A 13,521-nucleotide genomic window follows, 5' to 3' on the forward strand; every position below is an offset into this window, starting at 1 on the left:
ATCAGGAACTGCCCCATCCCTGTGGAACACCAGCCCTTGGAGAATGTTCAGCAGGCTGTCCTGGGTTTCCTGGAGAGAACTGACAGATTGTTGGTGTTTCTTCTGGAACTCCTGATTTGGGGGCAGTGGCTCAATGCCCATGGGTCCTTTTCTCCAGCCTGAGGCTGCCGTCTCCTCCCTCGACCCCAGCTGCAAAGACCACGGATGTGATTTGGGAGGAGAGAGGAGGCCCAGCCACCGATTCTGTCTGCAGTGGGAAGTAAATTGGAAATGAAATTGCAGGAGATTGACTGTGGGAATTTCACCTCCGATCCCAGCTACCCAAGGGCTCCTGCTCCACCCTCTGTGCCTAACGGAGGCACCAACCCATGGAGCTCCCATGGGATCTGCAGCTCTCAGAAATCCGGGACTAATTAAGGAGTTTGAAGACCTTCACCTAAAGCTGTGAAATTGCAGCTGGCAGATTTCCTGAGCTGCTCAGATGTCACAGGGACCATCTCAGTGACAGCAGAGCTCACAAACCCTCCTCAGAGCCCAAGCGCCTAAATGTTCCAATAAATGAGATTTTGATTTTTTTTTTTCCTAATCAATATGAGAATTACCTGAGGAAACACGGGCTGCAGAACAGAAGGCCTGTTCCAAAAAGCAGACAGACACTTTTGTGTTTGTTCCAAGTGGAAGCAGAGCACACAGACCCGCTCATATTTCAGCGCTAAGCTCAGCGCCTGTGTTTGTCCCTCAGAATGGGTTTGATGGGAATGTTTGATGGGGCATTTTCCTGAACAGGGATATTTTTCTGCGCTGCCTTCAAAGAGATGTTCCAGGGCTGTTGCCTGTGATTTTTCAGCGGCGTGAAATGCGCTGGAATTGTTTATCCCAGCTCTGTCTGCCTAATGTGCCCAATCAATCTGTCTCTGAGGTGAAGCCGCGTGCTCCGCTAATCGCCGCGCTACCACAGAACATCTTGCTTATTTTTACTCTAAATTATGATCGGCTTGGAAATGAACTCTGAATTTGATTTATCAACAGCTCTGATGCTAATTCACCAATGAAGTCATGGTGCTCTGAGACTAAATATTAGCGCTAATGAGAAAACATCGCTTCCACGTTTTGTAACTCCGGCTTTCCACTCATACGGACAGCTCCTAAAGTTGCGTGTAATTAATTCATGTAGTCATTAACTGGGCAAGCACTTCCACAGGAATCAGCTTACCTGGATTAGCGATCACCAGCAAATGTGAAACCAGACCGTGTTCAACAAGCAGAGAATATTCATGCTGTGTTTTTATTCTTTAAAAAGAGAAATGTGTCCCCTGCAGGGCAGGGCTGGTTGTCCCCTGGCAGCCCCCAGCAGGAGGGATGGAGCAGGTGTTGAGTTCTCAAACCAGAGTGTTCCTCCTGTTTGGAAACAGAGGCACCAGAACTGAAGAGTTTGAACTGCAGTGTCTAAACATTGCCTGGATAAAGCCAAGGTGTCCAGACTGAGGCAGCTGAGACTCAGAAATGCATCATTTTCCCTGCCAGGATCTAGGTTTTAGGCTCTTCAGGAGCAGTCGTTTGTCTGAGGCTCCTGTCACAGAGTGAGCCTTTGCACCATCTCCTTTCAGGGATAAAACAAACTCCACTCCATCCAAACTTCTCCCCAGAGGCTGCTGGGCTCGCCAGCCCTTCCATAGATTACATCCCTGTCTCCTGTTGGGAATTCTGGCAGTGAGTCACCCAGACATCCACAGCCATTCCTGAATCTCCAAAAGACTTTCCTGCTCTGCAGGATGATGGATGGTGAGGGATCCATCTTCCAAAAATGAGCGTGAAGAACAAACTCAATGTATTTCCAGCACTGAGCAGACCTGTTCCCAAAACCTGGGTGGCCAAACTTTGACTGAACAAGCACCAGGGAATTGTCTCAACCTGAGATGGGTGATTCCATCTGGTGATTCTGAGTTCATCTCTGCTTGATCCCCGAGGAGTTTGCACTGCAATGAGGCCACTGTGGTCAGCACAGAGGGAAATACTGGAGCAGTTGGGCACCAAACTTGGTATTCCCTCCTGGAATTGCCTGGTAGGGAGGTGTCACATCCTAGAGATCATGTTGGGCTGGATTCCAGCTTGTCTGAGGTGTCCTGTTGGGAGGCAGAGCAAGGAATTAAGAATGTGTGAGAGTGTTTAACACAGGAGAGGTGAGAGAGAGAGAAAAGCACTCTGGAAATGAGGTCACACGGTGTTCACTCAGACCCCAGTCCAAATCCTTGAAAGCTCCCTGATTCCAGGGGGAATATGGCGAGGTTACATCCCTATTGCTGCACTCTCCAATTTCCAGAATAAGGATTTTTATTGATGTTTGGCTAAAAACCTAGGTTTTGATGGCTGCACCTACAAAAAAACAGAAGTCCAGGCTGAATTCTAAACTGACTATTTTTAATCGAAATTTCTTGTGTAATAATCACAGCTAATTAACTCCCAGACATTTTCAACTGAAGTAAAACCGACAGAATTCAATGCAGTGCCAAAGAAATATAAAAGACACATAAATAATCCAGGTTGCAATGTGGGTACCTGCATTTGCATTTTTGGATGCCTGAGGGCGGAGCTGAACATCAGTGGTGGCTGTCAGAGGAAAAGTGGGCAGGGCATGCTGGAAAACACCTTTTTCACACAGGCCAGAATCTCCCTGAATTTTGGGTAACACCTTTTTAATGCAAGCCAGAATCTCCCTGAATTTCAGGTAACACCTTTTCACACAGGCCAGAATCTCCCTGAATTTTGGGTAACACCTTTTCACACAGGCCAGAATCTCCCTGAATTTCGGGTTACACCTTTTTAATGCAAGCCAGAATCTCCCTGAATTTTGGGTAACACCTTTTCACACATACCAGAATCTCCTTGAATTTCAGGTAACACCTTTTCACACATACCAGAATCTCCCTGAATTTTGGGTAACACCTTTTCACACAGGCCAGAATCTCCCTGAATTTTGGGTAACACCTTTTCACACATACCAGAATCTCCCTGAATTTTGGGTTACACCTTTTCACACATACCAGAATCTCCCTGAATTTTGGGTAACACCTTTTCACACATACCAGAATCTCCCTGAATTTTGGGTTACACCTTTTCACACAGGCCAGAATCTCCCTGAATTTTGGGTTACACCTTTTCACACAGGCCAGAATCTCCCTGAATTTTGGGTAACACCTTTTCACACATACCAGAATCTCCCTAAATTTTGGGTAACACCTTTTCACACAGGCCAGAATCTCCCTGAATTTTGGGTAACACCTTTTCACACAGGCCAGAATCTCCCTGAATTTTGGGTTACACCTTTTCACACAGGCCAGAATCTCCCTGAATGTCAGGTAACACCTTTTCACACATACCAGAATCTCCCTGAATTTTGGGTTACACCTTTTCACACAGGCCAGAATCTCCCTGAATTTTGGGTTACACCTTTTCACACATACCAGAATCTTCCTGAATTTTGGGTAACACCTTTTCACACAGGCCAGAATCTCCCTGAATTTTGGGTAACACCTTTTCACACAGGCCAGAATCTCCCTGAATTTTGGGTTACACCTTTTCACACAGGCCAGAATCTCCCTGAATGTCAGGTAACACCTTTTCACACATACCAGAATCTCCCTGAATTTTGGGTTACACCTTTTCACACATACCAGAATCTCCCTGAATTTTGGGCAGCTCCAGCTACTCCAGCTGGTTTTGAGGGGAGCACCTGTGCTCCAGCAAAGCTGCTGAGCTGGGAACCTCTCCAGTGTCACTTGGACTTCACAGGGAGGATTTGCATTTCTTAAATTCCCACCACTAAATCTTTTGTCCACCACCCTTAGCTGGGGATTTATGTAAATTGTGCTTGTTACAGGAGCTTTGTTTGAAGTGTGTGGCTGCTTGGATGCAATAATTATTATGTTTAGAGTGGAGATCTGTGGGGTGGGGCTTGAGAAGTCAATACTGGGAAACTAATCCAGGCCTAGAGCCCAAACCCTGCTGAATACTCCCAGCTCTCACAGGGGAGGAACTCCAGGCTTTGCTGAATTAACTTTACAATTTTGGGTAGAACAATAAAATCATCATAGAATGGTTTGGGTGGGAAGGGGCCTTAAATCCCACCCAGTGCCACCATGGGCAGGGACAGCTCCCACTGTCCCAGGCTGGTCCAGCCTGGCCTTGGGCACTTCCAGGGATCCAGGGGCAGCCCCAGCTCCTCTGGGAATTCCATCCCAGCCCCTCACACCCTCCCAGGGAAGGATGGACAGTGTGGCAGAGAGTTCTACCTGGCGCCACACATGGGTTAAACCCAAAATGTTTGTGTTGTGTGGGCGACTTTGGAGCTCCTTCTCATGCTGATTTATGTTGTCCTGCTGCAAAAAGTTTAAGTACTTCGGGTAAGAATTGGGGAGTGCTGGTTTTAGAAATTAAAATGGAAATGAAAAGAGAAAAATTAGATAGAAAATTGTCAGAAAATGCTGTGGAGAGGCACAGTAGCTCAGAGGAGCTGTGACTGCCCCTGGATCCCTGGAAGTGTCCAAGGACAGGGCTTGGAGCAGCCTGGGACAGTGGGAGCTGTCCTTGCCATGGCAGGGGTGGCACTGGGTGGGATTTGAGGTCCCTTCCCATCCAACCCATTCCGTGATTCCACATTAAATCCCTCCAGGGATGGGGACTCCACCACCACCCCATTCCAGGGCCCGAGGACATGATCTCAGGGCTATGTTTATTTGTCTGGATATTTTTTTATTTATTTATTTGACTGGAATTTATTCTCCTGCTTTTTTTTTTGCTTTTTTTTGTCTTTTGGAGGCCAAAGCAGTTGAAGGCCCAGCTTAGGTCACAGCTGGGTTGTTTCAGTCCCCGCACAAACAGCCCTCACCTCAGAGAGCTCCAGACTCCAAGGACGAGCAGGGGCAGGACTGGAGCTTCTCATTTTCCAGCTCATAAAATGACTTGTGCAAGGTCACATCCGAGTGTCTCAGGTATTAGTTCCATAGCAGGAGTGAAAAAAAAAAGAGGAAATTACCTCAGAACCAAGAGCAAAAACACTTCTAAAATTAATTCTCTGCAACTTCGATGATTTTGAATGTGTTTTGTTGATCTCTGAATCTGTAAAAATAGAGTAGTAACAGCTTTGCGTAGAGTGAGTATCACCAGTGTTTTCCATGTTTTTACTGGATGAGTGCTGCCACAGTTGTCCCCACATTTGCAGCAGTTTCCACAGCCAAGGCTGTGTCCTGGAAAAGCTTTTTGGGGGCTCAGGTGTCACCTCCAGTGTAAATAAAAACTGAGCCCTTGTGTCTTCCTGCAAATGCAAAGTTATTTCCCAGGGAAGGACAGTTTGTGGGACAGCCCTGGCATCCTCCCTTTGACCAGGAAGGTTTGAATTCCTCTTGTGGTTGTTTTCCTGGTTCCAGAGGCATCCCAAGGGCTGTCAGGGGTGGAAGGGGCTGGTGGCATCTCTGCCTTCAGTCTTTACTGGAGGACAAAGCTTCTCACATCCATTTGACACAATTATTTCTTTAATTCCCCTTAGTGAAATCCAGGCCCCAAAAGAGGGAGAGGAAGAGCAGCGTGAGGGCCAGGCCTGAGAACCCCTTGCTGCGCCTCATTATCCTAAAAATGCTCTGCAAATTAACCTGCAGCATCCTGATTTTATTTAACCTGCAAATTAACCTGTTACAACTCTTTTGTTTTATCTGTGACACTGATAAAGAATAACCACCCTCCCTCCGCCCTTACTGCTGTGATTTGTATGTGCACAGACCTTGGAAGTGAAAATTAGTGAGAGATTCTATAAAGTCACTGGAAAAGGGCTGGAAAACCACGTGTTTATCGCTTTTTAGGGATGTTGTGGCAATCCTGGTCCCTTTGACTCCCATTTGGAGCTTGCAGCCAGCCCTCAGGTGTTTAATGGGCTGTGTGTTATTGCTGCCGTGCCAGGACCTCCATCCCTCAGCTCTCCAGAACACAAACAGTCCTTGGCTTTTATGAAATCATAAATGCCTGAAAGCTGAGGCCAAACTCAGCCCTGACAGGGACTGGCACAGATACTGCTCTATCCAGGGGAGATCTGGGTTCTTGTGAATCCACAAGTGAGCACAGTTGTCCCATCAAATTCTGCCCAGCAGCTTGTCCTCCACATCCCTGCCACTCAGCTGGCATGTCAGATCATATTTTCAGCTGAATTCCAGCTCTTGGAAGGATTTTGGGATCTCTCCAGCGTTCTGCAGGGGATCCACATCAAGAGGAACTCTGACCCTGCAAAACTTCCCAATTAGCCTTAATGCCTTTGCTTTTTCCATGCTTTTTTGGGATGAAGTGCACCGAGCAATGAAAATTTGGGAGAAATTAGCTCTGTGGTCTTCACTTAAAGTTCAGCCTGGAAAATCAAAAGGCATTTGTTCCAAGATTGGATTATGTGTAGGATATCTCCAGCTATAATGAGCTCAGGTTTGCTGGCAGCGTTAGAATCAACTCTCGCCTCTCTCTCTCCTGCCGCATGTGTTTTTCTCCCTCAGAGCATATTTCTTTCAACTTGATCAGCTCATCTCTTGCAGATGATAAAATTATCTGCAAAGATTTGTATCTGATGTTGTGCCATAAATCATATTTAGTCGTAGGATTAACATTTGCAAGCGTAGAATATTTATGGAAAGGGGGAAAAAAAAAATAAAAAAAATGCAGGTGGGGGCCTGGCAGTTTCTGAGGATTTACATAAGGAAGAGTTGGGATTCAGGATGGATCTGGCAGGGTTTGGAAATACATTTGTGCAAGGTGTGGATGTGCTCAGCTCTGGTGAGCAGCAGTGGAGCTGCTTTGATAGTGTTTGGCTTGGGGGAGTTGGAAGATAAAGAACGCCAGGAATCGTGACCTTGGGTGAGCAGCTTTGTCCTGGAAGCAATAAACAGATGTTCCAGCTGTGCTGGCACCAAGGAATAAACCCCTGTTCCAGCTGTGCTGGCTCCACCCCTGCTGCCAGCTGGCTCTGCCTTTGACATTCCCAGGCTGCTCTGGGCACTCCAGAAACCCTCAGAGCCTTTCCCAGCATTGGAAAAAAGGGAAAGCTTCTGGAAGCTGCTGGGTTTACAAACTCCTTGGTTTGTTTTTCAGAGCTGGGTCATTCCAAAGAGTCAGAATCGAGCAGTTTGAACATCTGCCCATAAACTGGGGAAAGGGAGAGAGGAGGGAGAGCAGCTCCCTCTGCTCCAGCTCCAGCACTGCCAGGCGGGAAGGAGATCCATCCGGGAGTGGGGACACAGATCATGGAATCCTGGAATGGTTTGGGTTGGGAGGGAGCTTAAAATCATCCCATTCCACCCCCTGCCATGACAGGGACACCTTCCACTATCCCAGGTGGCTCCAACCTGGCCTCGGGCACTTCCAGGGATCCAAGGGCAGCCACAGCTGCTCTGGGAATTCCATCCCAGGCCCTCACACCCTCACAGGGAGGAATTCCTTCCCAAAATCCCACCAAACTGTGCCCTCTGGCAGTGTAAAACCACCGTGCATAGAAAAAGTCCCTCTCCCTCCTTTTCATCAGCCCCTTGAGGCACTGGAAGGAGCTCTAAGATCCCCCTGGAGCATTTCCTCCTCCAGGCTGAGCATCCACAGCTCTCCTGAGCAGTGCAGCTCCAGAGGGACCCCAGTGTGCTGCAGGGAGCCGGGAACTCTCGGGGGTTTCTCCTGTGGGCTGATCCCGGGGGATTGAGGCTGTGTTGGGATTGCTGGTGATGCTGCATGAACACGAGTGACAGCTGCTGTTCTTTGCTCCCGTTCTTGCTGCAGGTCCCTCACCACATGAAGACTTTACCCTACTACAGCTACGACCAGCCCGTCATCGGCTACTGCCAGGCCCACAAGCCCCTCCACGTGAACAAGGGCTACGAGACGGTGTCCCGGGAGCAGGTGGAGACCTCCAACCTGGACCTGGGCCGCGACCACAGCTTCATCGCCACCATCGCGCGCTCCGCCGCCCCCGCCATCTACATCGAGAGAATACCCAACTAACGCGGGGCCGCCTCCGGGGGACAGCTCTGGGAGGGACCTTTCGTCTGGGAAGAGACCGGGCAAGGCGCTCCAACCCCACCATTCCAGATGTTCCGAGGGCAGGGGATGGCCGCGGCCTCCGGGAACGCCGGCGTGCAGAAGGCGCGCGGAGAACTTCAGGATTTTCTTTGCTTTAAACTTTCAAACAAATTCCTCAGTGTAAATATTAAAGAGAGAGATTGTCGAGTTCTTATTAAAAAGAACAACAGCAACAACAACAACAACAACAAATAGATTTCACTCTAGCTACATAAAGGGATGGATTAAGAGTTTTGTTTGTATATTTGATTTTTCTACATTGCACGGTTCCAGGGAAGGAGAACCACAGGTAAAAATAAACGGGGTGGGGAGGGCAAGGCTCTGGGGAGGGTCAGCCATGTTCCCTTATTAAGTGTTTATTACAAAGATCCGTTGACTATTTTTGTTCTTTTTAAACCAACAAAAGATAGCTCTATATTTTCTTTTTTCCTTCCGGGGGTTGGTTTTTATGGTTGGGTTTTTTTGGTTGGGTTTGTTTTGTTTTTTTTTTTTTTTGGTTGTTTTTTAAGTGGTCGAACGTTAATATTTCAACCTTCAGACATGGGCATTAAAGCTTATGTTGAACCAAAAGGACCTTGGCAATTGATGCAGCAGAAACAAAGAAACTCGGGTGCATGTACATTTAAGACACAGGCTGTACACTATGGAGGGGGCTTTTGATTTTTTATCTTCATTGTGCTTCATTGTTGACACTCTAATTCCTTTTCGGGCTCTAAAAAAAAAGGGGAAAATACTGCAACGGAGTCACGACTCAGATTTCCAAGCCAGTGGTGCTTGTTAAGCAAAATTCATGGACGTTTGGGAACCAAAATGGAAGTGAAGTGCTTGAAACGGATCAGAAGGAAAATATTTTAAAGAGCATTTAGTGCAACTCACTGGCTGACACAATTTCTAAAACACAACAGAATGTGTAACGTTGTTTTTCGGTTTGGGTTTTGTTTTTGGTTTGGTTTTTTTTTTTTATTAATTATTATGATCAGTTAGTTTTTGTGTAGTTTTTATCAATAAAATGACAACGACAAACAAACAAACAAACAAAAAAAAAGTGGTGGAAAAAAAATAAACATATTATTTTGTGGTTGGGACACCACAGCCAAGCTACTGTTTGAATGATTTCTCTGGGTGTGTGACACGGGGATCCTGTGGAGACAGGGGATGGTGCTGGGCCCTGTTTCTCCCATCTTGGAAGGAAATCAGGGAATTGTTCTGAATTTTAAAAACCTGAGTCTGGAGAAGCTCAATTTATTTGGTTTGTCTAAAAAAAAAAAAAAAAAGAGGTGGTTTGGGGGCTGGGGGAGGGGAAGAGAGGGAAAACAGCAATTTTTTTAACTAAAAGTTGGGATTTTAATCAGAAATGAGTTTTTTCATTTGCAAACCTGAGCTGGAGCTAAACCAACTCAGATTAGAACACAAGGGATGAGCTTTTACCTGGAGGGGGAATAACACATGGACAAAGTTTAGGACAGATTGAATTTGATGATTATTTCAGGTATTTATTTGGGTGTGTTATGTGAAATACATGAGGTTTAATGAATTCCTGCAAGGGCTGAGTGTTGTCTCATAGATACAATATCATATTGTCTCCTGTGTTTCTCACCTGGAAAACTGATTTATTTTTCCCTGAAAGGCAAGGAAGGATGGGGATGGATGTGCTGGGCTAGGCAGGGAAACGTGGACACACGGAGTGAACTTGATGCATGGATTTAAATGCATTTACAATTAAGTGTTGGGCAGGAAATGAAAAGAAAATCGAGTGGAAATCCAGGTGAGGAATTTCCAGATCAGATCTCCTGAGATCTGTCAGCCTTGGCAGTGCCATGGATGGAGGGAAAAGGCTGCTCCAAACACGAGTTCCCTTCAAACGGAGTTCAAAACACTGACCCATGCAGCTGAAAATGGAAGAGCTCCTGGCGGCTCCAGGTCAGCAGGAGGATCCATTCCAATAAACATCCAAAGGAGAACAGCATTCCCGTGCTCCTGAAAGATGAGAACGGAAATATTTTTATTGTAAGGATCATTAAAAGCAATTGTAAAATCCCGGTATAATTTTTGAGAGGATTGTTCTGCATCTGCCAGGACCGAGGAAGGAAATGTCACCCAGAAATGTTTCTGGTCTTGGTGTCTTTTTTTCCTTAACCCCACACCTGCTGGGCATGTGGATATTGGAGAATATATTGTTTATTTTTAAATTTCATTTATAATCATCGTGAATGCAACTTCCCCTTGTGCTCTGGGAAAAGCCACTGAAAGAGAAGGTAAAATTAAACAAACTCCCCCTTTTTTATTTCCGTATTTCAAAATAACCTAATTTTAGCATTGATTTGGAGGATGTTTGTATCTGACATTAGATTACAGATTTTCTTGGCAATTAGTGGGAATTGTGGGAACAAAATAAACTCCTGTGGGCACAGTCTCTGGGTAAATTCATGTTTTTCTGCCTGAAATGTTGCTGGGTTTCCTCTATTTATACCCTGATGCCAGTTTGGGTAAGAAGCCCATAACTTCTGTTTGTATTCTTAAAAATTGAGGAGAAAATGCTCCAAGAATGAGTTCAAGGCATGAAGTTAAACCTTCCTCAAGTGCTAAAGGTCTGGAAGAGCCAAAAAATCGTGTCCTGGATTTCTTTTGATCAAATCAGAAGCCATCGGGCTGAGCTCAGGTGGTCAGATCAAAAGGGCTCATTACAAGCTGATGTGGGGCTTCAGATTTTACAAAAATCCAAATTTTAACTCTCCTGCCTGAAATTAAAACCAAAGAAATTTATAAAAAATTTGCTTTCTGGCCATAATGCCAAAAGCCAAGATTGGTGTGTTTTGTTATGAGTTTTGTATTTTTTGTGTTCTTTTTAAAGTCTCAGTTCCTGGATTCACGTGATTCTGTTGCACCTTCAGCTTCAGACCATGCCCAAACTCTCCTCAGAATTCTACTCCACACAGTTCTGCTGAGGGAAGTGGCTGCTCTGCAAAACAGAAACTCAACAGATCTCCAGGTAAGACCTAAAAATTAAATATTAAACTTTGATGGTGTTCCCAGGGATTCCTCTCCCAGCAAACAGCAAAAGGAGAGTTAATGAAGGGACCTCGTTGGTGAATGGTGGCTTTGGTGGCATCTTGGAGGTCACAGAACTCCCAGAGAAGCTGCTGAGCTTCAAATCAAAGCTGTGAACTTCTTGTTTTCCAAAAAAAAAAAAAACCAACAAAAAACCAACACCTGATGGGTCTAAATAACAGATTCTCAAAGATTTGGGGGAAAATCAGATGCTGCTTTTCTCCCTCACTCATAGTCACCTTGCAAATGTCCATGGGGCACCAAAATTCCCCTGTCCTGGAAGTGCTGAGGTGGGATCTGCATCCCAGAGCCTGTCCCAGCACTTCTCCTGCTCCGAGTTATTTCCAAGGCTGGCAATATTTTGCTGTGAGATTTAAAAATCTTTTGGAATGAGCTGCCCTTTTCAGTAATGAATTGCAAGTGTTCCAAAGATTGATAAACACAATTTCATCCTGACTCCCCACTGGAAAAAGTCCCTGAAGGAATTTGGCACGTTGGCCATGGCAAATCTAGTGCTTTTATAGATATTTTCAAGCTGCATGAAGATTTAAGGCTCTAATGTAGTGTGTATTGAAAGTTATTAATTTTTAGGTGGTTTTGGCTCCTTTAAATGTCACTTGTCACTTTTTTTAAGCTGTAGAAAGGAAGGGGGGTTGGTGGGGCTGCGAGTCCATCAAGCTGGAACCTTGCCTTAAATTAAGAAAAATAAATTACCTGTCTGATATTAATGCCTTCCTCATAAGAGTGAGAGCAATAAAGAAGGCTCAGAGTGACTTGGAGTTTGGGCTTGTTGGAGGGCAGGAATTAAAATCTTTCCTTGATCCCCAGAAAATGGAGGAAAGCGGATTTCAGGGACACACCAGCCATTCCTCAGGGCAAGAGCAGGAAATGTTTGGATCCCCAGAGATCCTGCTCATCGCTGGGAAGATGAGATTTGATTGTCTTGATTTTAAAAAGTGTCGTTATCAGTATGACAAAGATAAGAATAAATTAAAAATAAGAATAAACCAGCCCCTTTTGTGGGAGAAGCTGTGGCTGCTCCATCCCTGGAGGTATCTGAGGATAGGTTGGATGGGGTTTGGAGCAACCTCAGACAGTGGCAGACAGTTTAAGAATTATCTTTGTATAATATAATATCTTTATATAATTTATAGCAATATATTTATATAATTTAATGTCTATCAAAGTTGTAGGACTGAGATACAGGTAAGAGAAGGTCTCTAAATAGCTATAATTAAACTGCCAAATTTGTTTGTGCTTCTTTTAGTAATTTCTGTATTTTTTTTTTTTTTCCCTCCAGGATTTATCCAGAGCTGGGCAGGAAAGGAAGAGAGTCATTCCAATTTTGGCAGCAGCGTCTGCAAGGCAGCCTTGAGTAGTCAGGAGTGACCTCCTCTCAGGCAGGTGTGATGCAGGTGATCAGCTGCCCCTGGCCAGGGAGCAGATCCCGTCCCTGTGCCATTCCTGTGGACTCTGAGGAAAACAGGTGGAGCAGTGGCATTGCAGGAGCTCGGGGGTCCTGCTGCCTCACCTGTGTGGAGCCCTTGCTTTCCTGGGAGCCTTCTGGAATACATTTCGCTTTTCCATTCCTCCCTGGCTCTAAGTGGGAGCTTTTCAGGGTCCAGCCTTGACAGAACCAGGGGGCACAGTCTGTAGCTGCGCTAAGGGAAATTTAGGCTGGATGTTGGGAAAAAGATTTTTATAGGAAGGGTTTTAAAGTACTGGAACGGTCTGCCCAGGGAGGTGGGGGAGTCACCATCCCTGGATGTGTTTATAAAAAGCCTGGATGTGGCACTGGGTGCCGTGGATGAGTTGAGGTGTTAGGGCTGGGTTGGACTGGATCTTAAAGGTCTCCTCCAAGCCGGTGATTCTGGGATTAAACCCAGCTCTTTGCAGGCTTGCTCTCAGTGACAGCAGCTGCTGCCAGCAAGACAGGAATCGGTGACAAAGTCAAACCAGGCCTCTGTGCCTGCCCCCCCTCCCCTGCTACCCCCCAGTGATGTTTTGTGTATTAAAAAGGCAGAGGAAAATCAAGTTGATAAGGCACAAACTCCAGCAGCTCGTGACTTTCAATCAGCGCCTCGGGCTCCCCAGCGCTCTGGAGGGCTCTCGTTGCTAAAAGGGTGTGCTCAGAACAGCGGGATCCAGGGCATCTTGAGAGGCTGATGAGGGAGGGAAAAGAAAGCATTTTCCTCCCAAATCCTCCTGGGATTTAGGGTTGAAAGAGAGGGCAGGTTGGCAGATACGGTGATGTCAGTGTTCTGCTGGGATAGAAAATGTGGTTGCAATAATTTAGAGTAAAATACATCATAAAATCTTGTCATAAAATCATAGAATGGCCTGGGTTAGAAAATCCCTTTTAAATTCCTTGTGTTGGAC

General features: G+C 45.8%; 1 protein-coding gene across 1 annotated transcript in view; it reads left to right on the plus strand.

Moving 5' to 3' along the window:
• LRRTM4 (leucine rich repeat transmembrane neuronal 4) overlaps positions 1-8,204 on the plus strand; it is a 165,329-nt gene extending 157,125 nt beyond the window's left edge. Inside the window, exon 3 of the mRNA XM_058859491.1 lies at positions 7,795-8,204. Coding sequence (XP_058715474.1) covers positions 7,795-8,016 — 222 coding nt within the window. The 3' untranslated portion in view covers positions 8,017-8,204. The remainder of the gene's footprint in view (positions 1-7,794) is intronic.
• The last annotated feature ends 5,317 nt before the right edge of the window (positions 8,205-13,521 follow it).

The sequence above is a fragment of the Poecile atricapillus genome, chromosome 29, assembly GCF_030490865.1.
Source record: "Poecile atricapillus isolate bPoeAtr1 chromosome 29, bPoeAtr1.hap1, whole genome shotgun sequence".
Classification (NCBI taxonomy): domain Eukaryota; kingdom Metazoa; phylum Chordata; class Aves; order Passeriformes; family Paridae; genus Poecile; species Poecile atricapillus.